Here is a 27809-nt window from a genome sequence, read left to right as displayed (position 1 = left end):
TGGAACAGCTTGGCTAAAGACACAGCTAATTCTGGAGCACAATACTATTGCTGGAATTTTGTCAGGGTCTGTAGCAGTATCCGGTGCCTATGTTTCATTGTCTAACCAGTAATGTGAAATAATAGTTATTAAGCAATATTTCATAAGTCAGTTATATACTAATAGGAAATTAGGTGCTAATAAAGAGCATTAATTATAATTACATGACATCACTCTTGTTAAACTTGGTTATAAGCAAAATATCCTGTTTCAATATTAAATATATTTGGCAACTAAGTACAAATATTAATGTCTCACCATCTGGAATCTCTTACTAATGTAAATGAAAAGAAAACTCTGATCAGCACTATTTTATTCGGGGCAAAGTGTAAGCAATCTAAAAAAATTAAAAAAAGGAAAAGAAGAAAATGGCCAGTTCAGTTAAAGAGGCAAATTGGAGCATCTCAACTATAGGCAAATCAAACGTTAAGTAACTGTTGAAAAATACTGAATGTTTCAATGTAGAAAATTATGCATTTATAATTCTCTTGGAAGAGACTTTCGGTTTTCCTTTCGTGAAAGCACATCATTAAATTCAAACAAAACATTTAGCTAAAGAAACACAAATGCTGAAAATTTGCAATAAAATTAAACTCTGACTGCGCGCAGAAGATCATTGGACAGGCTTTATAGCAAATGGGTTCACATTTTCTGTGGGGCCCATTACTAGGGCTGACCAACTTTGACAAATTTTACACCTTTCTTTCAGAAATTTTGACGTCTCTTTTAAATACGTTCTGCTGTGCATTTACCATTTCCATTTTATTGGGCAGTTACAGCTAAGGAAGGTCATCTGGCTCTCTTTACTTGCTTTATCTGCCATTCCAGTGAGTAATGCATGTTACCAGGTTATTTACCCCCACTACTTCAACTGGCTGCTTCCACACACACATCACTGCTGATGTGAACAATTTCCTGCTAGCTGTCCCAAATATACATTTTATTTGTTTTAATTTGTGGCACTATCCTGTTCTCAAATTTAAAGTATCATTTCATAATTTTTTTTTCCATAGCTTTAACAGTCATTCATAAAATCAAATTCCGCATGCCTACTTTCCAAGTTGATTGATGAAGGAAAGGCTGTAGATGTCATATACATGGACTTCAGTAAGGCGTTTGATAAGGTTCCCCATGGCAGGCTGATGGAGAAAGTGAAGTCATATGGGGTCCAGGGTGTGCTAGCTAGATGGATAAAAAAAACTGGCTAGGCAACAGGAGACAGAGAGTACTAGTAGAAGGGGGTTTCTCAAACTGGAGACCTGTGACTAGTGGTGTTCCACAGGGATCTGTGCTGGGACCACTGTTGTTTGTGATGTATGTAAATGATTTGGAAGAAGATATAGGTGATCTGATCAACAAGTTTGCAGATGACACTAAGATTGGTGGAGTAGCAGATAGTGAAGGGGACTGTCAGAGATTACAGCAGAATATAGATAGACTGGAGAGTTAGGCAGATAAATGGCAGATCGAGTTCAATCCGGGCAAATGCAAGGTGATGCATTTTGGAAGATCTAATTCAAGGGCGAACTATACAGTAAATGGAAAAGTCCTAGGGAAAATTGATGAACAGAGAGATCTTGGTGTTGCGGTCCATTGTTCCCTGAAGGTGACAACACAGGTCAACAGGGTGGTCAAGAGGGCATATGGTATACTTTCCTTCATTGGGTGGGGTATTGAGTACAAGAGTTGACAGGTCATGTTGCACTTGTATAGGACTTTGGTTCGGCCACATTTGGAGTGCTGTGTGCAGTTCTGGTCGCCACATTACCAAAAGGATGTGGATGCTTTGGAGAGGGTACAGAGGAGGTTCACCAGGATGTTGCCTGGTATGGAGGGTGCTGGCTATGAAGAGAGGTTGAGTAGATTAGGATTATTTTCATTAGAAAGATGGAGATTGAAGGGGTACCTGATTGAGGTCTACAAAATCATGAGGGGTATAGACAGGGTGAGTAACAAAAAGCTTTCTCTCAGAGTGAGGGACTCAATTCCTCGGGGACATGAGTTCAAAGTGAGAGGAGGAAAGTTTAAGGGAGATATGCGTGGAAAGTTCTTTACACAGAGGGTGGTGGGTGCCTGGAACGCATTGCCAGCGGAGGTGGTAGACGCAGACACGTTAGCATCTTTTAAGATGTACTTGGACAGGTACATGGATGGGCAGGGAGCAAATGGACACAGACCATTAGAAAATAGATGGCAGGTTAGACAGAGGATCTCGATCGGCGCAGGCTTGGAGGGCCGAAGGGCCTGTTCCTGTGCTGTAATTTTCTTTGTTCTTTGTTATTTCAACACAGACCTCTACATTAGGGATTAGCTTTGGGCTCTTCATAGCAGTGCCTCTAGCACTTGAATATGGATACTATGTTGAAGATATATTCTGATAAAACCAATGTTACTGCAGCTGACTTGTAGCTCACCATTCCATTGATTCTGGTGAATACTATTCTGCATTGTTTGAGCATGGTGAGCAACCATTCTTGCAAGACTAACTATTTGCTCACTAAATTTCATTATCTTACTATTTTAAACCATTAAGGGAGTACACGGGCCAAAACCCAGCTCTGGACTTGGGGAGAAACCTTCTCTCCGCACTTTCACATTTTGAAAACTGCATAACCAATCCAAATGTGACTTTATGTTTGGCTTTTTTACATCGGATTGATTAGTAGGCCCACGATTCACCAGAGATTCTAGGCTTCCAATGCAGTAGAGACCCCTGAACCTAATTCTTCTTGTCCCTGCCCCACTCTACACACAAATTTATGTCAGCCTATGTCTCCGCAGATACCTCTATGCCCATTTTTTTCGACATAGCCACTCGCCCAGAATGCAGCACATAAAGTTTTCAGATTTCATACAATATCAAGAGAAATTGTTTTATAATCCTTGGTGCAAAGACCTGTATCCATGTAGTAAAGTTCTGTGAATCGTTGATACTCTGAGAAAAACATGCATTCTTCCATGTGTAAGAAACCTTGCATTCCAATTTGCATGTGTCAACAAAACCAGAAAGCATATCAAACACACAATTTGTTTTTAAGGCTTCTTGAAACAGTCTTTAATTTTCTGATGAAAGGAACACCTACTGTACTGAAGCTCAGCCATACTTCAAACTCAACTAAAGCGCTGATCATGACCACAGCTGTTAAAACAATAGGCTGCTCACTAAGAAGAGTGGAAGATGCTCATTTCAATATCAGAGCAGAGTGCCTGTCAATCAAATGTACTGTGGTTAGACTTTTTAACAAGAGTAGATATTTTTCAAAGTGTCAAAACCAGTTATTTTTAGAATCAGTCAGAACTGTTTAACCCACGGCAGAAAATATGATAGCTGCAGTTGACAGGACATTTTTCACTGTATTCTAGTGCTCTCTCTGTCTCCAATACAGCAACACTGTACTTCATGCAAACAAACGTACAAGCTGATCAATGGAAGAGTAAGTTCCTCTTTGAAGGATAAATCTGTATGAGAAATCACCGCATTAACAACATATCTACATTGTAATACAGTACATAATAGTGACACTTAAAGGTTTCACGTACCTTTGACAATGTTCCACACCCCCTCAATAGATTTTAATTTTCTTTATGAATTCTCAGACCTGACATGCTTTTAACAGGCTTCCAAGAACACTCACCATCACACTAAAATGGAGAAAATCCAATTTTTATCCACCATTAAAATGGGGAACCCACTCAGCAAGAGCAGGTTTGTGTCCTTTTTACATTTTACATTCATGACCCACAAAGTGGCCAGAGGAAAATGGTGCCAAGTTAGGAATGCAGAAAAAAAACACAATTTCCTCCAAAGAGAAATACGGCCGTTCATACATCACATTATTCCTCTGCACTCAGATGAAAACTGAGCCCCCTACATCTTGACTTATGTAATTATTATTACATGTAGTATCCAGGTGATCTTACAATGAGATAGTAAGAACTGCCGAAGCTGTGGTCAGAGATAACACAGCGTGGAGCTGGGGGAACAGAGTGTGGAGCTGGGGGAACACAGCGTGGAGCTGGGGGAACACAGCAGGTCAGGAAAGCTGATGTTTCAGGTTGGAATCCTCCTTCATATTGTCCCGGCTCGAAACGTCAACTTTCCGGCTCCTCTGATGCTGCCTGGCCTGCTGCATTTCTCCAGCTCAACACTGTTTTTATCTCTAGATCTTACAATGATATCTGTTTTGCAGATATATTGACATAATCCAAACATTTCTAGTTCGCAATACCAACAGCTGAAAAATGTTGGCACTGACAGTCATTCACCTAAGTCTGCTGTGTAACTGTCAAAGTATTGACAATTGTAAATCATATATGTTATAAGAACTCACACTGTTCAGTTTTGTAACATTTTCCATTCATAAGGATCTGTTGAAAGTTAAAACACTGAACCTTAAATAAGTAAACTGTCTGCGTCTTACATGAATATCCTGCTCAGTAGACTTTGCAAGAAAGAAAATACATGGTGGGTGGTATGCAGGTGGAATACTAAACAAACAACTTAGACATTTCAGAATCTTAGCAAAATAGCATTGTTTAAAAATTCTCAGTTGCAGGAGCTCAGTTCCCAATAAGGCTAGGCATAACCAAATGCTGGAAATCAGAAACAAAACAGAGATTGCTGAAAAATTCCACAGCTCTGGCAACATCTGTGGAGAGAAATCAAGCCCTTGTTCTGTATATAGCCAGTCGCAAGAATATGCCTGGCTCTCAGAAACGATATGATTTCAGGGAAAGTGGGTTTCCCTGCTGTAATCTGATTCATGTAAATGAAGTTCATGCAAATGAGCAGAAGCTCCAAATTTCTTGGGGTTTGTGGAGGGTGGAACAAGAGTTTTTTTTGGGGCCTTTAGGCATAAAATTGGTAAGAAATTGCAATAAAACACAATCCACCAAAACTCTTCCCCAACCAAGTATCTCTGTAAAATCAAGCTGAGATCTTACGCTCTTCCTCCTGTTCCAGCCCCACCAAACCAGAAGGTTTGACCCATTCAGTCCATATAGAGCTTCAGAAATCTAATGCACGATGTTAATATAAGTTCTTAACAAATTCAGGAAGATCTTATTTGCTAACTTTATAAATACATCACAAATACAACACTTACAACTGGGGCACTTACCCTCCATAGAAGCAAACAGTCCAAGACACTACACCAGCACTGGATCTGTAACCCTTCACCCAATGAAGTTAACTTTAAAACTGTACAGTTTCTGTTTTAACCATCAAGTCTGGAAGTGAATTAGACAGTCCCGTCATTCTCTGTACAATCACATTTCTGCTGCTCTATGATCTAAAATTACTGTGTTTAACATCGATTCAAAGATGTCTCTTTCTAGACCTACTGACCGACTAACCATTCTACAGCACCTTCTCAGAATGGTGAATACTTGTACCATATTGCCTAGCATTGATAACTTTCCCATGATGTTTCCTTGTGCCGTTGGGAGATGTTCAAAGAAAGGCTTTTGGTTGGCTCCATCCAGTGCCTGCTCTGATATTTTAGAGGCTGGCACCATTCCAACTGGGCATGGAGCACCTTACTGGAGAAAAGCTCTTAATGCAGCAATGCAGGTAGCACTTCCCTTTACAGTTGAGTATGCAGACCACACCTTTGGGCTTGGGCATAGAGGGTTACAATTTGGCTCTCTGGTCCTGCCAGGACTGTGGCCCAAGAATTTCAAAGTATGGTTATTAGCATATGGATAGATAAATGGCTCACAGAAACAAACAACCAGTAATCTTGGTTGATGATAAAGCTGCAGAAAATATGGCTAAAACAAATGAATAGTACTTCCAAGTTTCAAAGTCTATTTGGATAACCTATCACCTGATTATAGGAAAGATATCTCAGAAAAATGCAAACAACAAAAAGATGACCAGTTAATTGGAAATCAAGTTTGGTAGAAGGTTTTGAAGATGAAGAAAGATGGACTCGCATTTAAATAGTGAACTTCATGATTTACAGACTTTCCAAAATATTTTACAACAGCTGAAATACATTTTTGAACAGTACTCACACTATAATACATAAAATGTGACAGCCAATTTGCACATACAAGCTCCCATTCACAGCAATGTAATAATGATTGTACAGAGAATGATGAAACTGTCTAATTCAATATGCAATGTTGATTGAGAATAAATCTCAGTCAGGGTGCTGGGATAATACCTTTATTCTTTGTTGAAATAGTACGCCAAGATCTTTTATATCAACTTGAGAGAGAAGACAAAACCTCTGCTTAACATCTCATCTGAAAATCAGCACTTCTGCCAAAACAGCATTCCTTTGGTATTGCACTGAAATGCAAGAGATTTTTGTACTCAAATCATGGGAGCAAAAGAGATTGTGATAAAACTGATCAAAAGGAATTGGTCACTATGGCTAAAGCATTAAGTAACAGGAAATGAATAAAAGGAATAAGAGTAAGGAAAGAAATTCAGGTCAACATTATCAGCTCAAAGAGCTATGGAATAAGGCATGGAGAAGAATATTAAAGCAATCTGGCACACCAGAATCTCACATTTTGGAAAAAAAGGGATAAGGTTAAAGATGGGGAAGAGAAAATATTTGACTGCTGAAAACTAAATAGAATAATGGTTCCAAAATGCTGATTGCACAGAATTGAGATATCATTTAAAGCAATGCTGTTAAGCATAATCATCTAAAGCAGTTGCTTAATGGTATACAGCTTGAATATTGCTGAAACAAAAAATAAGTTGCCTTTTTTTTCATTTTTCACTCAGAACAAATTCAAGAATGCCAACTTTCAAACAATCATGCCAATTTTCAGCACAGGAGAAAAGGATGCTGAAGAATTGATAAGTCAACACAGCTTGGCCAAAGTGTTATTGTGGAGAAAACAGGAATCAGTAGGCTTCTCAAGCTCAGTGATATTTCAAAACAAAAGGTGCAACTTGAACAAATTTCTTTTGTTCACAGACAACAGGGCCCTATTTAAGAAAGTATGTCACTTTTAGCAAATGTAAATGATCCACAGTACAAGTTCAACCAATTACCTTGAACTGATTGCTCATGTAGCTATTAGTACCCTCAGGATTGTTGAAAAAGTGGTGCCCAATTGCAGAATATTGTCTTAGAGAAGGCTGTGATCAACTGAAAAAGGTATGCTGGCTTCCAAACTCTAATTATATAATTTACCACAAATGTTAATTTGAGTTAATTTAATTACACAACATGAATAGTGATAATGACTAAAAACATGAAAGAAAACTTGCGTGATTTAATCTGGAAAGCTTGCCTTCGATTTCTGCTTTACTTTGTTTGCTATGTCACGAAACCTCACTTTTGAAGGAGGATGGGGTAACTCATCAACTCCTGCTGTCTTTGCGTCCTCTTCATCCACCTGAATATGCAACAATAACACTACATTGACTACATTATTACATAATCTTTAGTTCCTGACTGCTAGCAATGGGATTTGGGTCACAACAGGATTCTTATATTGCCTACAGCAAAATAATTTCAAGTAAAATATGACTAACAAGGTGTTAAATATGCCTTGCACTAGGCTGGATTTTATACCATGAACTGTGTAAGGTGCTATCCTCCAAACACACCATAAACGTAAAATAAGATGTGATGATGACTGGTTAGCAATAATGACATCATCACGCTAATCTCTAAAGTTACGCAAAACAAGCAGACATGTAAATCATTAAGCCACCTGCCATGCTGAAACTATTCATGAGCAGGCTACTGCCAAATTGCAATCACGTGCAACTTTTTCCACTGCCCACAGCATTTTTTGAGCATCAGATGTAAAAAGGTCTGGGAGTGTTCCCAGCAGCTATGCTAAGGTAGCACATGGGCCGATGAAAAGACCTGCTTAATTGTAGCAGCAGACGCTGCTCATGAAGCTGGCTGCTCCTGCACAATTATTAAACTCATTTCTTCACTTTCTTTACACCAGTAAAATATAAACAGAGATTCATAGAGCAGGAGGCCTTCAACACCTGCAATTATGACAGTCCCCATGTTTGCAACCTTACCGTTCTACCCCATGACCTCTCAACCCAGTTCCCCAGTTAGAGGTGGAGCTTCAGTTTGCAGTTCTGATTATCAATTGGTGGCTGTCCAGTGGAAAAGAAGCCAATCTAATAGCTGAATGGATGAACTCAGAAGAGGTAAGCAGAAATAAGGAGAAGGCTCAGTTTTCATTCCACAACCCTCACACCACGAAGAAACTGAAATCTAGCCCGCAGATTCTGGGAAACATAGGTTATATTCCGAAAAAACATCCATTCAGTTGTTGAGAGACAGGGGTATTTGAATTTTGTTTAAAGACGATATATTTTGTCAAAGCTTTTGTCTTGCATTCGTCAAGAATATTATTCAAGCAGAAAACCAACATTTATACTGTACGAAAGGAGAACGCTAATTAGTTGGCAAGTGGACATTGATTGGTAGAGATGTTGGAAAATGTATCTCTTAATGATGTACAGCCAAGCTTTGCTTAAATTTTAAATCAAGCACATCAATTTTGATTGGTCGGGGCATCGTGCAGAGAAATAAACCAGCAAGTGGCTGTCACCAATCTTGCGGAGTTGAAACAGGCTCAGTGCATGCATATGCTCTTGCTGTCTGCAAAATATGAGTCCTGTGTGTTAACATAAAGTATATGCAAGTGCGCCACACTGACAGGCTGACTGGCATTCCTAAATTGGTTTTTAGTGTAATTCTACACATACTGAGAATTATCCAGTAAATCTCATCCAATTGTACAGTCGCATTTAATGTTGAATATCATGTGGTAAATTTTGAAAGTGTGGGCTGTTTTGGTATCAATGGAACTTGCTTGTTGCAAAAGGTTTGAGATTATCCATTAGTCATTGGGGCACACAGCCTACATACTTGGCATCACACCTACAATGAAATTCATAAGACCATAGTAAAACCATTAAATTAAGGAAGAGAAGTGACCCATTCAGTCCATCAAGTCTGCCCTGCTATTCAATGAGATAATGGTTGATTTGAGAAGCCTCAATTCACTTTCCTGCTTTCTCCCTAAAACCTTGATTTCCTTACTAATTAACAATCTATTTGTCACAGCCTAAAATATATTTAACAACCCAACCTTGACAGCCCTCTGTGGTAAAGAATTCCACACATTCACTACTCTCAAATCATTTCTTTCTCATCTCGGTTTCAAACATGCAACCCATTATTTGGAGATCATGCCCTCTGATCTTAGACTCCCCCACAAAGGGAAACCTTTCCACATTTATCCCGCCAACCCCAAAAATCTACTACATTTTCAGCAGCTCATTCTTCCAAATTGCAACAAGTACAGGCCCAAACTGCTCAACCTCTCCCAGCATCAGCCTAGTGAATCTTCTATGAATTGCCTCCAATGCCAGTCTATCTTGCCTTAAACAAGGGCCCAAAAACAGTATTCTATTTGTGGTCCAATGAGTGCCTGCTACAGTTTTAATAAAACATCACTACTTTTACACTCATTTCCTTCAAAATGAAGGCCAACATTTCATTTGCCTTCCCTACAAATGCTGATCATGGATACTAGCATTTTTATTCATAGAAGAGGACTCCCAACTCTCTCTCCTCTGTATCTTCCTGCTGTCTTTCTCCATTTAAATAATATTTTGCACCTCTATTCTCGTGTCAAAGTGCATAACCTCACATTTCACCACTTTATATTTGCCAGGTCTTTACCCACTTGCTGAACCTGTTCATATTCCCCCACAGAGTCTTTGTGTCATCCTCACCACTTGCTTTCCAACTTATTTTTGTCATTTGCAACATTGGCCATAGTGCTTTGATATTCCTCATCCAAGTTATTAACATATATTGTAAAGAATTGCAACCCCAGCACTGATCCTCTGTGACAGTCCACTTTTTACAGTCTGCCATCTTAAAAATGTTGCCCTTATCCCAATTCTGTGCTCTTTTAGTTTGCCAGTCCTCTATCCATGCTAATAGATTAACTTCAAAATCATGGCTCATACCTTAATAAATTGTGTGGTTCCTTATGAAATGTCTTCTGAAAATCCAGATATATTACATCCACCGTTTACATCTACTTGAGCAAGCCAGCAATGCCCATGTCCTACGAATGAACTAAAAGAAATGTATTTCTAAATGCTTTGCTGCTGTTATGTCCTTTATAATAGATACTAATATGTTCTCAATTACAGATGTTAAGCTAACTGACCTATAGTTAACTGTCTTATGTCTTCCTTTCTTTCACATTAGCAGTTTTCCAATTCCCTGGGACTTTTCCAGATAAGGATTTTTGGAAGATTACTATCAATGCATCCACTATCTCTGCAGCTACTCTCTTTCATATCCATATGTCATTTGTGTGATGGGCAAAATGTCATTTTGGAATGACAGTATGCTCCTGTTAGTGGTGAACAATCAAGGTTAATTGAGGCATTCTATGTGGCAAAGGCGCTACCAACCAAGGTCCATATGCCAAGCAACCAGCACTCTTCCCTCATACAACACAAATGTTGGCTTTCCCCCGAATTGATTTCTTGAGATTTTTCCTGATAAGTGCAAGTCGAATAGCTTCAACAAAATGTGTCTTATTTCAGTGAAACCCAAGTTCTTTACTGTAAATGACATAGATATTTGTTTGGACATTCTACTCATCACCAACACCTATCATTTTTAAGATGAACTCAGAAAGGTGAACAAATTACCAGGGCAGTATCACCTCTCAGTTCAAATGGCTGATACCTGGCCCAAGAAAGCACAGTTTTCCCACTCTCACTGAGGAGCAAAGGACAAAAAGCATGCAGTCTTGAATTTTACAGTCCATGGTGAAAGAATAGCGCTCACCATTCACAATGTTTAAAGACATCACATGGACTTTTGCACGGCAATTTACAATAAACAAAGTACCATTTCAGCATGGTCTTACTCTGCAGGAAATGAGAGACCTTTATAACAGGGCAGTCAATTTTGTATGTCGACAACTAACCATCTTTTACTGAGAGTTGAATCCAACAATGGTAATTTAGGATATTTAACTCAATGCAACATTATGCATAGAATAGAGGAAGGAACAGAAGATGGGAATAATTATTCCCTCTCTTAATCCCAAAGATAAAGGAGAAAAGAAATTAAAATCTCGTACAATAGTGAGTCAAAAGGAATATGACTCCATGCTCCTAAAAGTGAATTTATGCTGCTAAGCAATTATCTGCAACTGTGACTGATAACTGGTCAAACATTTAATCGCCTTGAATAAGCAAACACTACATTTCCTACAGTGTTTACACAGTATCTATTGGGTAGTACTACAAAAATAACATTAAAATACATAAATGGCGTGGAATCTTTCAACTAGTTACTGATGTCCCGAAGCGTCTGGAGTATTAAAGTGAATCAATCAGACAGCAATCTCCCAATATCCATGTCATATAATGCATAAAGAGATGCCAAACATTGCCTCATTTACTCCTTAATAAAGACGAGCACTGATAGCCTCACCATTATATTTATGAAAAAATTTCAAACCATGGTCTAAGGCAGGAGAGAGGACCAGGAGGGAGGATGTACAGAGAATAAATATGCTCTCCTTATGGCAGTACTGATCTGATTCTGATTTACTCATTACTGGCAAGAAAATGTATGTTTAATTTTCTAAAGAGAAAAGAAAAAAATGTTTTCTTATTTTCCATTCTGTGAAGAGAGCTATGCAATATTAATTAACGTGTTTGACACGTTATTCCTTTTAATTAGAAAAATAAATCTACCAAGTGTTTTATAACCAAGTGATCAATGATAGGAAGCATGGTGGCTTAGTAGTCAGCACTGCTGTCTCAAAGCACCAGGGACCCAGGTTCAATTCCACTCTCAGGCAACTGTCTGGGTGGAGTTTGCACTTTCTCCCTGAGTCTGTGTGAGGTTCCTCTTGGTGCTCCAGATTCCTCCCACAGTCCAAAGACATGCAGGATAGGTGGACTAGCCATGCTAAATTGCGTATAATGTTGAGGGATGTGTAGGTTAGGTGCGTTAGCCATGGGAAATGTAGAATTACAGGGACAGGGTAATGGGATAGGTCTGGGTGGGATGCTCTTTGGAGGGTTGATGTGGAGTCAATGGGTCAAAGGGCCTGCTTCCACACTGGAGGAAATCTATTCAATATCTCACTAGAATGCTCATCATACCACCTATGACAAAATTTCAGGGGCACATATCACAGCTTGAGAGATACTGCAGTGTCCGGCTCATGAAACAATAGTTTCTATTATTATAACCCTGAGCATTGCAATGAGATGACCAAATACAGTAAGTAAAGGAAAGCTCGAACCTCAAAACAATTGGAGAAAATTGTTTAGAATACTGTTTAATAAAAAAAATTCATGATGTTCATTGTACAAATGTTCTTTTTACAAAATTTGAAACAAGCTTTTTACGCTTTTCATCGATAGGCAAGTGATGAGGCACTGAGTAAATTACAGAGCTAAGATTTTAATCAGTTTATAAGGTCCAGATTTCTAAAGTAAATACTTATACTTTAACAATTACAGTAGAATGCAGGAAATCCACTTTAGAGCTCTGTTATTTCTTTGTTCCATACCCAGCTGACAATTATCTTAATGAAATATCTTCCACATCTTCTGCAAACAACCCTGACTCTGGCAGTCATAACATCGTTTAATACTGCAGTGCAGCTGTGGTCTTATGATTTCCATTATAGGATTCCAAAGGAAAACAAATAAATATGTGCCCTCCTGGACTGCCAAATAGGATTCATCACTTCCCATGCACAGCCTAGTTGCTGTTAAGACATGCACACTGCAATAATTTCACTATAGCTGTAACTGCAAAGAGCAAATCACCAACATTTCATACAAGGGCCAGATCTTCATTGTCCAAATGAGAAAAGAACGGATGTGGGACACATGGCAATGGTGCACAGCCAGATGTTCTCCCAGGATGGGATAGTGGTGTAGAACATAGATCAGCGCACTTGCCTCTTCTCCTCAAACTGTCAATCAACCCTGTTGATGGGTTGTTAAAATCAAATCTCTCAAATTTCCTGGAAGCAACCTGTACTTTTCAGCTGCCTCTCTCAGGTCGGGGTGGTCCTACAGGGTCGAGTCAGGAAGCCAGAAAAATTTCTCAAGGTAAGTGAAATGGCTTATCACAGGTGAATGGACTTATCCATTTGAATCAAGGGATCTAACAGTAGACGCTTGAGGCACAGTGGTAGAGACCCTACCTCTTGAACCAGAAGGCCTAGGTCCAAGTCCCACCTGCTCCAGAAGTACGTAATAACTTTCCCGAATAGCCTCATTCAAAAAGATTTAAAGGTCTAGCAACCTGTCACAGGTCAGGAAAGGGTCAAAATTAAGAATTTTGCCAGTTCAGCAGGTCATCATCTTCATGGCTTCAGATTCGCAGGCAACTGGTGTTTACACTGCACCTGAATACCAGGAGGAGTGCTGCTGGAAATAGACGCTGAATACCAGGAGACGTGCTGCTGGAAATAGACCCTGAATACCAGGGAGCGTGCTGCTGGAAACAGACCCTGAATACCAGGAGGAATGCTGCTGGAAATAGACGCTGAATACCAGGAGGAATGCTGCTGGAAATAGACGCTGAATACCAGGAGGGGTGCTGCTGGAAATAGACCCTGAATACCAGGAGGAGTGCTGCTGGAAATAGATGCTGAATACCAGGAAGAGTGCTGCTGGAAATAGACCCTGAATACCAGGAGGAGTGCTGCTGGAAACAGACCCTGAATACCAGGAGGAGTACTGCTGGAAATAGACCCTGAATACCAGGAGTGCTGCTGGAAATAGACCCTGAATACCAGGAGGAGTGCTGCTGGAAATAGACACTGAATACCAGGAGGAGAGCTGCTGGAAACAGACGCTGAATACCAGGAGGAGTGCTGCTGGAAATAGACCCTGAATACCCGGAGGAGTGTTGCTGGAAATAGACGCTGAATACCAGGAGGAGTGCTGCTGGAAATAAATCCTGAATACCAGGAGCAGTGCTGCTGGAAATGAACGCTGAATACCAGGAGGAGTGCTGCTGGAAACAGACGCCGAATACCAGGAGGAGTGCTGCTGGAAACAGACGCTGAATACCAGGAGGAGTGCTGCTGGAAATAGACCCTGAATACCAGGACGAGTGCTGCTGGAAATAGACCATGAATACCAGGAGGAGTGCTGCTGGAAATAGACCCTGAATACCAGGACGAGTGCTGCTGGAAATAGACCATGAATACCAGGACGAGTGCTGCTGGAAATAGACCCTGAATACCAGGACGAGTGCTGCTGGAAATAGACCCTGAATACCAGGACGAGTGCTGCTGGAAATAGACCATGAATACCAGGAGGAGTGCTGCTGGAAATAGACCATGAATACCAGGAGGAGTGCTGCTGGAAATAGACGCTGAATACCAGGAGGAGTGCTGCTGGAAATAGTCCCTGAATAGGAGGTGCAGCGACTGCACAGGAAGGGTAGAACACCGGGCACTGGAGGTAGAAGAAAGTGATGAGAGGCACAAAGAAGGAAATATTGAGTTCAGGATCTAGAGGCAGAAATCAAGCTGTAAGTCTCGAGGCTGATGGTCTCAAAGTTCTGTAGCGTCTTTGGGGATGACCTTGGAAACATTTTATGGACAGCTGCACACCTGCACATCACCCAACTGACAGATGCCTTAGATACAGAGTAGAATCCCTAGTGTGGGAACAGGCCCTTCAGCCCAACAAGTCCATACCGAACCTCACAGCATCCCACCTAGACCCATCCCCCTATAACCCACCTATTCTACACCTCCCTGAACACTGCAGGCAATTTAGCGTGGCCAATCCACCTAGCCTGCACATCTTTGGACTGTGGGAGGAAACCGGAGCACCCAGAGGAAACCCACGCAGACACGGGGAGAATGTGCAAACTCCACACAGACAGTCGCCTGAGGAGGGGAATCAAACCCGGGTCTCAGGCGCTCTGAGGCAGCAGTGCTAACCACTGAATCACCGCGCTGCCTTCTTCAGTAACAGTGGTTAGACTAGGTTACTATTTATTATTTTTATTGCTTAAATCATCTAATTTGATCATTTTCATCACAGGGCAAAATTTTGGATTCTACTGAGGTTGCCATCCACTCCAGTGAAAATGTCTGGGCAGTGTGTATAGTCTGCAAAATTTTACAGTCTGAGGGGTGTTAATTAAGTTGAGATGATACGCCCGCTCCCATCTAGGTGGGAAATTACATTTCTACATGCCAATCAACACCCTGGTGGTAAAGGAGGAACACACTAGTTTCCCACCAATAACCTGAGAAGTGAGATCCACTAGGCTTCGAACCTGATTCCAGACTCCGCTTGGCAAAATTGCAGAGGGATAGGCCTTTAAGAGGCCCTTTAGCAGCCTTTCATTGGTCAATAAGGGACTTAAATGGCCCAAAGCTGGTTGAGCTTCCCAATACCTCTCCCATTGCATATACCATTGGAGTTGTTGGTTGGTTCGCCGAGCTGACTGGTTTTCATGCAAACATTTAATTTCCCTTCAAGGTGACATTGTCAGTGCTATGTAACCTCTGTTGAAGCGCTAGTGTTCTGTCCCGCTCTGAATTTATATGGTCTGGTACGTCATAGTGCACAGTTTTGTTCCTGGTTTTGCACTGAAGTGGTGTGTAGATGGGATCTATTTCAACGTGTTTGTTTATCGCACTGGTGGTTGAAAGCCAAGTCTTCAGGAATTCTCATGCTTGTCTACGTTTCACTTGTCCTGGTACTGTACTTTGTCCCAGGTAAACTGATACGCTCCTATGTCAGAGTGTATTGAAATGAGGGAGTTGGTTGTGCTGTTTTGCTGTGAGTTGGTGTTCACGCGTCCTGGTGACGAGTTTTTCCTGCCAATCTGTCATGAACACTAACTTGCAGCAAAACTGCACAGCCAACTCTCGCTCGTTTCAATACACTCTGACACGGAAGGACATCAATTTAACCGGGACAAAGTTACAGCATCAGGACATGTAAGACAAAGACAAGCATGAGAATTCTTAGAGGCCTGGTTTTCAACCACCGCTGCTATTAACAAGCATATTGAAATAGACTCCAACTACATACCACCACGGTACAAACCAGACACAACCTACCAACTGCCCACCATGACAGACCGGACCATATAAATTCAGAGCGGGACAGAACAACAGCACTTCAACAAAGGTGACCCAGCACTGAACTTCAACAGAGGTGACGCAGCACTGACAATGTCACCTAGATGGGAGATGAAATACTTGCATGAAAACCAGTCAGCTCAGCAAACCAGCCAACAACTTCAACTACAACCTGAGCAACAGATCTTCATTAAAACATTAAACATATACCATTGGGTTTGGTAAGGTGGCACCAAACAGGACTCATGACACAATGCCACCCATTCCTGGGGGAGGATTAAATTCTGTCCCAGGAGTGGATCACAGATGGAACACAAGAGTCCTTTATGAAATGAAAGAAGGAAAACATTTTATTAAATGAACTTTTTCTCGTCAAAGAAACAGGTGACAACATCAATATTCGTTAGATTTGCCCTAAATTATTAATTTTATTCCAAATCAGATTTTATTGAAACATAAAATTCAGTTCAGAATATCATTCAGTAGCACAACATAAACAAATGGGATATAAAAACTGAGAAATAGGAAGCGAACAGGAATCTCAGAAATATGAAGCAACAAAATAAATGAGTATGAAACTTTTAAAAACATTAATAATTAATATTAATATAAGTCTTTTCTCACCTCAGTGTCAAATTCTGTAACTGACTTTTGGTCTTTGAAACGTATTAGATGTCGAGAGGGTACACTTGCTTCCTCTTGTTGGATGGCACTCTGTGCTTTCGACTATATAATATATTTAAGGATACAAAAATGAATTCAACAAGCCTAAATACATGCATCTTTGAATTTATTACTCAACTCCAATAAAATTACTGTCTAACAAAGCCAAGCCATCTGCCTTCACCTCTAAGAACAGTGGTCAATCTCGATGATTTTGTACCATTCAGCAATCCAACAAAGCATCAAATCTACACTGGGAAGTAGCTGTCCTCCAGTGCTTGGTTAAACTGAAGGCAGTTTAATTTACTTGAGGAGGTAACAGGGTTTACTCAGATGCTCACAAGAATTCACCATTGTGCATGCAATTAAACAAAACATCCTCCAATTCATTGGAACCAGCACTCATCAATCTACTTCCATGCTACGTTTCAAAACATCAGTTGATCCGTATTCAAGACATCCCTTTGTTAGAACTGGACATTCAACATTGAGAACTATAAGCAAATATATTCAACTGATGGAGAAATGTACAAAATTGTTTATGTACAGAGAAATCTAAAGAAGTTAACTAGTCTAGTTGTGGGATGCAAACAAATACAGAGTGGTATCTAGCTGGTTCATCAGGGGTCTTGCCTACCAGCTGGGCAGTCAGCAAGAGATCTACACAGCTTCATTTTGGGAAGCCAACAGTGGACCTTCCTATGAATTCAAGATCCCAAAAGAGGAGGTCTTGCCAACTCAGAATGGCCAGACACTGAAAGGATGGGAGCTCTTGTGCTCAGCAGTGTCATTGAGGAAGTTGTGGCTGCTGCAAAATTTTTAGAAGAGCCTTCTGAAACTAATTCTAGGGGAGGCAGGAGGGCAACAGGATTATGGTACGTCACAATCCCACCTCAATAACATTCTTCCTGACTCCAAGATCACTACAAGAGAGAGCAAAAGTTTCGCAAAGGATAGTCCAAGTGGACAGCAGAGTGGCACAGTGGCTAGCACTACTTCCTTACAGTGCCTGGGTACCTAGTTTGATTCTGGCCCTGGGGGACTGTCTGTGTGGAGTTTGCGTGTTCTCCTTATGTCTGTGTGGGTTATATCCAGGGGCTCCATTTTCGTCCCACAGTCTAAAGCGGTGTAGGTTAGATGAATTGGACAGGCTAAAAATTGCCCCGCAGTATCCTGGGATGTGTAGGTTAGGTGGATTAGCCCCGGTAAAAACGTCACAGGGGGTCAGAGGGATGGGGTGAGCTGCTTTCCAAAAGCTTGGTGCAAGCTAAATAGGCTGAATAGCCTCTTTCTGCACCTTAGGGACTATATGAAAATGCATACTGAAAAATTAATAACTCTTGTTCTAAAATGTCTACAAAAATATTTACACCGGTGGTTTTGATATTAAATGTTACATCCCATTCCTCTCCTGCCATAAATATACATTTGGAGGTAATTAAAAATATTAGAACTTTATTTTAATTAATTTTACATTTACCTTTTTGAACATTTCAGCAAATGTACTGAGAATAACACCCCACGTTTGTTCCTATGTAAGCCTTTAATGAGCAGATCATAATGCAGAACATCTAACAGTAAAAACAGTTTTGCCTGTGTGAACTGATTTGATCGGTCATTTTAAGGACTGCATCAAGCCTTGCTGTTAAGTACCTACAGGCTGCCAATCGATGCAAAGATTTTAAAACTTCACTGTAATCTTCAGGGACTGAGTGTACCAAGTATAATGTGAAATAAGGTACAAAAGTCCTTTTTTTTGATACTTATATCCTTACATGTGAAATGGGTGCTGCTGGCTAGGCTAGCATTTATTGCCAATTCCAAACTGCCAGAGGGTAAGTAACCGTCAACCACATTTCGCTGGGTCTGTAAGTCAGACCAGATAAGAACGTCAATTTTCTTTCCCGAGGACATGAGTGAGCCAGATGGGTTTTCCCGACAATTGACTATGGATTCATGGTCACTATTAACGGTTGCTTCTTCTTCTAGATTTTATTGATATCATGGGATATGAATGCATGTTTCCTGACCTAAGCCTCTGGATTGCTAGTCCAGTGACAGGACTACTACCTCCCTGCACTTAAAAACAGATGTGCCTTTTCCAACCTCTGCCTCAGCTGCTGCTAATGACTTGAAGGGTGGAGCCTGGAATGTCACGCATTTTGGATGGCTGGAAAAAGGGTGGCTGATCAAAGCATGTAAATGATGTAAAATAGCACAGCTGATATTTAATGCCATGCAGTAATTCAATTGAGTTATTTTGGTAGCCAAGTACAACAGTGAACCTTCGGGGCTTCGTTGCTGCGAAATCCAAATATTGAGCTCTTGACTTAACTTTCTTCAAGAGGCATTCACTGACTTTTATGCAGTGGATTCTCTTAGCAAACACAACACATTTAAAAAGTTGCTGTGATTTACAACTCAAGCGACTGCATGAGAGTTTTTTTCTAAATGCAGTAGATTATTGGAATGCAATGTATTCATAGTACATTGCTATTAGTTTAAGTCACAGATTGTACTAATTAAGGGTCCCTCTAACTACAGAAACACAGTTTCAAAGTTATTCAACAGGGTCAAATTATTAAGTAATAATATTGCAATGTTGATTTCATCAAATAGAAGTTACAAAGGTTTAAGATTTTAATAACAAAACTGCCAGTCATAAAAGTAACATTTCATCAACAAAGGAAGTGAGCCAATACTGGTGAAAGCTGAAAAGATAATATCACAGAAACAATACATACCCTAGCTGCTTTAAGTTTCTCCCTCAATTTCTCTCGCATGGAGAATTCAGCGAAACTTGTTCCTGTATTGGATACAGGAAGTGGCGGCAGAGCTGCAAGGAGTAATTAACAATGGCCATCGTAAAAAATTAACACAAACGTGTTATACTGGATGCATTCATCAGACAGGAAAAGTAGGCACTTTGTATAATTTGATTAAATTTTTAACTTTTGTGACAACCATGTGAATTGTGGGACCCTGAGTATCAGTGCACATTTCCAAGTGACTCTAGAAACATCACACAGTGATGCTATGCCAGAATTTAGACTTAAAACATAAAAGGTGGAACAATACTCAGCAATTCCTACAACAGCTATTGACCTTGCTTCACATCTAGAAGAATGGATACATCTGATTGCTTTTTCCCAAAGACTTACATGGGACAACGATAAAACCGGAAACAATGGCTTCAAGATGAACACCTTAGAAGTAACAGACAGGCGCATCATACAATATTTTACTGATTTGCATGAACTGATAACACTAAACTATATTTAAAGACCTGGCACAAATGGAGAGCACAAGAAGTAAAGTTGCCAGCAAAGTCCAATCAGATACAGAAGGAGTGCTAAGTCAGTCCAGTACATGCATGGCAAGTCAGGAAAACTTTACTGTATTTTCTTTTAAAGCAAGGAGCTTAACTGATAAGGCAGATGAAGTTAGAGCAGTGATCAACTTATGGAAATACGATATCATTGCAATCACAGACATGGTTGAAGGACGGACAGGACCGGTGGTTCACCATTCCATGGCAGAGAAGTTTGAAGCATGATAGGGAATGGTAAACATAAGAGGTGGAACCATTGCATTATTGATAAAGGAAACTATAACTGCACTAATGAGGAAGGACATCCAGGAAGGCCAAATGAGGCCATCTGGGTAGAATGTGGAAATAAAAATGGATTGATCAACTTGGTGGGATTACTGTACACCGCTTTCAACAGTCAGAGGTATGGATATAGAGGAGCAGATATGTCGGTAAATCACAGAAAGTTCCGACAGAAAAAGGGTTATAGCTGTAGGCAACTTCAACTTTGCTTACACTGACTGGGATCACCTTAATGAAAAAGTCCAAGGAACCCCAGATATCAACCTAGATAGTTTGAAAAAGAAAAAATCAGCAGCATTTGTTTTTGATTTTGATTTACAGAGTCACTTGCATTGAAGGGAAAATAAAGTGCAAAGCTTTAACTGTCTCCACACTCTGGCAACATTCTGAAAAACTTAAAAATTAAACAAAAATAAAAAAATTGTGAAGGGAATCCAGATTTGTTCTTTATTTCCTGCTCCACCACCATCACCGACATGAATCTCTCTCTCACTGTGCCCGTAAAGCCACCACTTCTGCTGCCTCGTTGTCTTACTAGCAGGGTTCCTGTTCTTTAGCTGAAGACACGAACTTGCTGACAGTGTCCCACTCAGCGATCACCACGTCGCCGACAGCTGCAGTCACCACCTTGCCCGTGCCAGAGTCCTGATACCCACTCATAACATCGCCACCGATGATGCCACCACTTTGCCGCCACTGCCAAGACTCGGAACCTCTGACTGTGGATAATCAGCCATGTTCATAATGAATGGTGGTGCTGGCTCGAAGGGCCGAATGGCCTACTCCTGCACCTATTGTCTATTGTCTATTAACCCACAACACTGCTGCCCCGAAAGCCACTGCCAGGTGTTGGGCTCAGCCCATTGAAAATAAGGGGGTCCATTGAAGTATAGAAAAGGAGGTTGCTTAAAAATGGAAGTTAGACAACGAGGGACCACAAAAGATAGGATTTTTGATGTCATGGTAGCTTGGTGGTTAGCACTGCTGCCGCGCAGGGACGTGGGTTCGATTCCACCCTCGGGCGACTGTCTGTGTGGAGTTTGCACATTCTCCCCACGTCTGCGTGGGTTTCCTCCGGGTGCTCCAGTTTCCTCCCACAGTCCAAAGATGAGCAGGCTAGGTGTATTGGCTAAACTAAGTCGCCTCTAGTGTTCAGGGATGTGTAGGTTAGGTGGGCTCTAGGGGGATGGGTTGGGGTGGAATACTCCGAGTGGCAGTGTGGATTTGTTGGGCCGAAGGGCCTGTTTCCACACTCTGGAATTCTATGACTCTATGATTGATTCTATGACCAAGGTAAACCCCAAGGCTTTTTAAAAGTACATTAAAAGTAAGAGGATTATCAGGGAAAGTATGTGATTTATTAGTGACTGAAAACGCTACCTGTGTGTAGAGCCAGTGGAGGCAGGTGAGGTCTTAAATGAATACTCCTCAGCTGTATTCACAAAGGAGGAAAACATTGCAACTGGGGATATCAGTTGGGATGGTGAGGTTCTAGAACATGTTAAAATTAGTAAAGAGGAAGTATTAGAACCTTCTGCAGGCATAAAGGTGCATAAAACCCCACGGCCTAAGGAGACGTATTCCAGGCTGTTATAGGAGGAGATTGTTGGGGCCCTGACAGATATTTAATATTTTGCTGGCTACAGGTGAAATGCCAGGAGAATAGCTAATGTAGTTCCTTCATTCAAGTACGTCAGGATGGATAAACCTGATCGTTACAGATCAATTAGTCTAATGTCAGCAGTAGGGAAATTATTGGAAAAAGCCTGAAGGATAGGATTAATCAATACTTGGAGAGGCAGGGATTGCTTAGCGATAATCAGTATGGATTTAGTGGAGGGAGATCCTATCTGATAATTTAATTGTGCTTTGTAAACAAGTGACTAAATATATTGATGAGAGGAGTGCAGCTGATGTAATTTATATAGACTTCAGTAAGGCCTGTAACAAGGTCCCACATGGAAGGCTGGCCCAAAAAGTAAAATCCAAGGCAAGTTGGCAAACGGAATCCAAAACTGGCCTACAACTAGGAGGCAAAGGGTGATGGTGCAGGGTTGTTTTTGTACTCCAGTGCTCAGTTCTGGGGCTCTTGCTGCTTGTTATGTACATTAGCAACATGGATGTCAATGTAGTAGATATAATTTCTAAGTTTACAGATGACACAAAAAATGATGGTGTTGTTGGTAGTGAGAAGAATAGTCTCAGCAAACAGTCTGATATTGGTCAGCTGGTAAATTGGGCAGAGTAATGGCAGATAGAATTTAATCCCGATAAATGCGAGGTGATGCATTTGTAAAGTCTAATAGAGAGGGATTTTCACAATGAATGGTAGGTCATAGGAATACTAAGGAACAAAGAGACCTCAGTGTTCAACTCCAAAGATCCCTGAAGGTATCATCACAGGTAGGCAGGGTGGTGAAAGTGATTTATGGATTCTTACCGTCATTAGCTAGGACATCAAATTTAGAAGCAAGGAAGTCTAGTTACAGTTTTATAAAACATTTATTAGGTCACAGATTGAATACTATGTGTAATGCTGGCTGCCACATTATCAGAAGGGAATAACTGCACTGGAGAGTGTGCAGAGGAGATTCACCTGGATACTGCCTGAAATATAAATTATGGGGAGAGACTGGATAGACTAGGGATGTTTTTCTTAGAGCCGAGGCCACTGAGGTGGGGATCCAACTGATGTATACAAAATTATGAGAAGTATAGAGAGAGTAGATTGTGAAAATTTCTTCTTCCTGGCAAACGTGTCTAAGATCAGATGGCATAAGTTTAGCACGACGACTAAGTGGTTTAGAGGAGATTTCTGGAAATATAGATACAAAGAACATGCTGCCTGAGAGGATGGTGGAAGCAGGTACACTCAAAGCATTTAAGGATCATCTGGATGAGCACTTAAAATGCCAGGGTGTTGGAAACTACAGGCCACGTGCTGGTAAATGGGATTAGTGCAGTTTGGTGTTTGTTGGTCAGCAACTATCCCCCTGCCACAGCCCACGTTAATCTCACCATGCGACCGTCAAAACTTTCACTATCTGTCTTAAAATCCTGCTTCCTCCCTGAACATAGTCCCATTAGATCCCCAAGCCCTGCCTTTGCCTTAATCAATCCATCAGGAAACTGAATAGGGCCCGATTTTTCAGTGAGTGACAATCCCAGGCAGATTGCCACTCCTCTCATTTGTTTTTTGAGAGGAAGAAAGAAGCTCTGTATTTCTCAAAGGGAATTTTAATCAGGTGTCTCTCAGAAAACCAAAGCTATGTGCCCATTCAGAATCTTCCCTCCATGCAGAACTGTCAGAGGAAGGCAAACCATGCCTCGTTTTCACCACTGTCAGCTATTTCGAAATGTAAAATCACAGAATCACAGCCACTGTAAAACCACAAATACATGAGGTGAGTGTTATGTTAGAGTGCCAGGAGGTATGGGTACCAGATGGATAGGGTGGCAGCTTGGAGGAGGTTAGGTGTCACCTGGAAAAGGTGACAGCTAGGGAGGGTTTAGGGTGAAAGGTGGCAGTTAAATGTTGAGGGTGAGCTAGGCTGAGTGGGGAAATCGGGTCCGGTAGGATTGAGTAGATGACAGCACAGCAAGGGGTCAGGGTTCAGATCTGGCAGTGGGAGAGGTTGGAATGTGCAGTATGCAGAGGGAAATGGATGATTGGGTGGGTGGGGACTGGATGTAGGGGTGGGTTGAGGGTTCTCAGTGCAGGCGTCAGATTTCGGGCTTGTCAGGTAAACTGGCCTAAAAAGGGTGCAGGGGGTAAAGGGTCTAGGGGTTGCGAATAAGTATAGTTACTCAGGAATAGTTTGTATTCTAATGTTTTCTGCGTAATTATTTTACTTAACTTTATTGGAACCATCCACAGTCTCTGGTTTTCTGTGCACTTCAGAGGGTTTCAGACACATTGGAATTGCCAGCAGAAAGCTCAATTTCCCAGGCAATTCCTTCAGAGTCTGTTGCGCTGGAGATTGTGCAGAGTTCCGATGCACTACTCCCATCTATGCTGGAGTAATGAGATCCTGACCATCGGAAAACCAGCCGCTGAATTTACTGCCTCCCAGCAAGTTAGTCTCGCCCACTCAGCCTTCTAGAGGTTCCGGGCTCCAGCAGGAAATTCCGCCCTATGAAGCTAATGAAACTTGTTATGCTTGATTCAAATTTGCTGCTAACATGAATTCTTTGAAGCAATGTTACTCGAAGTTAAATAATGACTTATTGTCCCATGTATGCTTTTTAAGCAAAACACCAAATCTTGAGCAACATAAGAAGATTTTAGTGAGAAGCAGCTTTAGAAGTTGTTTTGTGGCCAGGATGCACTCCAATACAGAATGAAAACATGGAAACAGATTCTGTACACCAGTGGTTACTGGAACACCATCTGGTCTGGGAAAAATTACCATTACCTTGGTTGGCCAGTATTTTTATTTCAATCCGGTGCACCACATTTATGACCATTACCTCATCTCATCCAGGAAAATTCCTTAAAAATGTTGTCGAGAGTTTTTCTGGCTTATGATGTTTCCTCATGTACAGCCAAACCAATTTTAACATTTTCCTGGATAACACTGGATTATTTCTTCAAGTGTTGTTTGAGCAAATAGGGATTCAGAGGGATTTTTGCCATAAATCTGCATTAGATTTACAATACCCCATTAATTCTATTAATTCAGTCGATAATAAAGCATGGCTTGCATTGATCTTTCATTACCTTGGAAAATCCCAAAGCACTTTACAGCTAACTAAGTATCTTTGAAACAAGGTAGCCAATAGCACAGGCCCATAGCAGATTAGAAGAAGAATAAATATTGGCAGGACAAATAACACTAGTAAGCAACAATCGCACCACACAACTACCAGAAAATGACCATCACCAATGAAAGAGAATCTAATCATTGTCCCCAGACATTCAATGGCACTACAGTTGCTAACTCTTCTGCTATCAATAGCCTAGTGCTTGCTATTGACCAGAAACTCAACTGGATTAGCCATATCACAGGGCTACAAGATCAGGTTAGAGGCTAGGGTTCCTGCAGCAAGTAACTCACTTCCTGACTCCACAAAACCTGCCCATCACCTACAATGCACAGGTCAGAAATGTGATGGAGTACTCCCCAGCTCGACCAACACTCAAGATGCTTGACGTCATCTAGGCCAAACAGTCCACTTGACTGGTGTCACATCAAACCTTCATTTCCTTCATCACTGCCACACTGCTAATCTACTATCTACACTATGCACAGCAGAAATGCAGCAAGGCTCCTTAGACAGCTGCTTTCAATCCCATGACCACTTCCATCTAAAGGATAAGGACAGCTAGTACATGGGAACACCACCACCTGCAAGTTCTCCTCAAAGCCACTCAACATCCTGACTTGGAAATTTATCTTCGCTGACTTCAAAGTCCTGAACTGTAATTGTGGAATTAGCATTTACCTATAACAAGTGATCTGCAGTGTTTCAAGAAGGCAGCTCGCCAACACTTTCTCAAGGGCAACTAGGGATTTGCAATAAATATTGGACCAGCCAGTGAATTACACACTGCCAGAATGAGTAAAATAACGACTCTGTCGGAGCATTGCCAGTCTTGTGACAAAGCATAAAAGAATCTCACTCCTCCCAGAAACAAAAGACTGTTTGCTAGAATCCTCCAGGACTGCTTTGTCCAATATCTCACTGCCAGAGAGTCAGTGCAGTTTCAGAAATGATCAAGGAGCCACTAACATGACGTTTACAGTCAGACAGCTCCAGGAGAAATGCCAAGAACAGAACATAGCCCTCTAACCCATGTTTGTTAATCTGACAAGACCTTTGTCACAGTCAGCCCTGATGGCATTCGAAAAGTAATGGATACAGCAAAGATTATAGGTTATAACACTCGGCAAGAGTACTGAAGAGTTTTGCTCCAGAACTAGCCACGGCCCGAACAAAACTGTTCCAGTACAGCTTCAACACTGGCAAACATGACACAGCCACCTCTCTCTTTTCCTCCCACTTACACAGGCACCTCTTATTCTGTCTTGGACAGCTACCTCTCTCTCTCCCACTCCCTCTCTCTTTCACCATCTGAGATGTACATGAAAAGCACAAAATATTGACATACTTAAAAAAATCCTTACACTGTAATGTATATACAACAGCAACAGCAGCAAATTACCCAGCTTTTTTTAAATGTCACATAAATATGCATATAAAGCCAGTCACAATATTTAACAATTTCTTACCGGAATAGACTGGAGCAGTCAGATACTGTATATTGTACGCTTTAAAATGTTATTATCTTTTTATATTTTATTCAAACTAGTCACTTACAAAATCGAGAAGACAAAACAAATTGGTGGAACTTACATCATTCACATACAATAAAACAACATTAGTGAGTACTTGTAACATAAGAAAGAATGCAACATGGCTCTTTCTAGTTAAGGACAGCTTACTTCTTTGTTGAGGAGTAATTACGCTCACTTCTTGCGTAGATTCTTCAGAGTGTAAATCGTCAATGTCATCAACAAGCTACAAAGAAAAATATAAGTCATTGCAAACAATGACCACTAATTTCTCTCTGTGTCTCAGTTTAAAACAGTTGGAAGGAAAAAAAATTAAATTCCTGAACTATATGTGGTGCTTTCTACTCTACATAAAAACAGGAGATCTGAAAGCAAGTCTCTCTCCTGACATCAACTGCAAATAGTGAAACATCTGACAAGAACACAGGAAAGAAAAAAAAATCAACTTTTGTCTCAATTATAACAGCCAGGGTCAGAAGATTAATACAATCTTGTAATTATTGCTTTGGCAAGTTTAGCAGTGCTAAAAATACCTTTAGAAAAATACCAAAATAAGGAAGGGTGTTTTCCTACATTTAAAATGGGTACAATAGTTTTGTTTGAAGTTTAAGAATCCATACTCATCTTCTCTAGCAACATCGCACTGCAGCTACCATATCTATTGAGTAAAGAATGGACATCAGTAACTCACTAAACTTCTTCTGATGACAACTTCCCTTTTTTCCTGACCTCCAACTCCACAGGGCAGGAGCAACAGTATTTTGGGAACTCTTATCGCCTAATCTCACCACATCCTGGTCTGAAAACATGTCACCATCACTTCATAGTCACTGGGTCAATATTCCAGAAATCTCCACTCAACACCAGGGTTACAGCAGCTCAGAGAGGCTCAGTACCAACCTCTGAGGGCAACTAGGATCAGGCAATAATGGTGAGCTCGTCAATGCCAAGCACATCCACAGAACAGAAGTAGCACCGTAATGGGCTAGAATTTTTATAAGTAAATGAACCAATTTTTCTATGGGATTCTCCAAATCTCTTTTCAGAGCGTGACCCAAAATTCCATGCAA

At 40.8% G+C, this 27809-nt stretch overlaps 1 protein-coding gene across 2 annotated transcripts in view; it reads right to left on the bottom strand.

The window, feature by feature from the left end:
* Window positions 1-27809, bottom strand: part of cc2d2a (coiled-coil and C2 domain containing 2A) — a 190756-nt gene that overhangs the window by 140614 nt on the left and 22333 nt on the right. For both annotated transcript variants that reach the window (XM_059646681.1, XM_059646684.1), the window contains exons 6-9: window positions 26890-26965; window positions 19575-19666; window positions 16792-16893; window positions 7300-7404 (exon numbers count right to left, since the gene is read on the bottom strand). In XM_059646681.1, the coding sequence (XP_059502664.1) occupies window positions 7300-7404; window positions 16792-16893; window positions 19575-19666; window positions 26890-26965 (375 nt within the window). The remainder of the gene's footprint in view (window positions 1-7299; window positions 7405-16791; window positions 16894-19574; window positions 19667-26889; window positions 26966-27809) is intronic.

Source organism: Stegostoma tigrinum, chromosome 1 (genome assembly GCF_030684315.1).
Source record: "Stegostoma tigrinum isolate sSteTig4 chromosome 1, sSteTig4.hap1, whole genome shotgun sequence".
NCBI lineage: Eukaryota > Metazoa > Chordata > Chondrichthyes > Orectolobiformes > Stegostomatidae > Stegostoma > Stegostoma tigrinum.
This window is presented reverse-complemented; position numbering and strand designations above follow the sequence as displayed.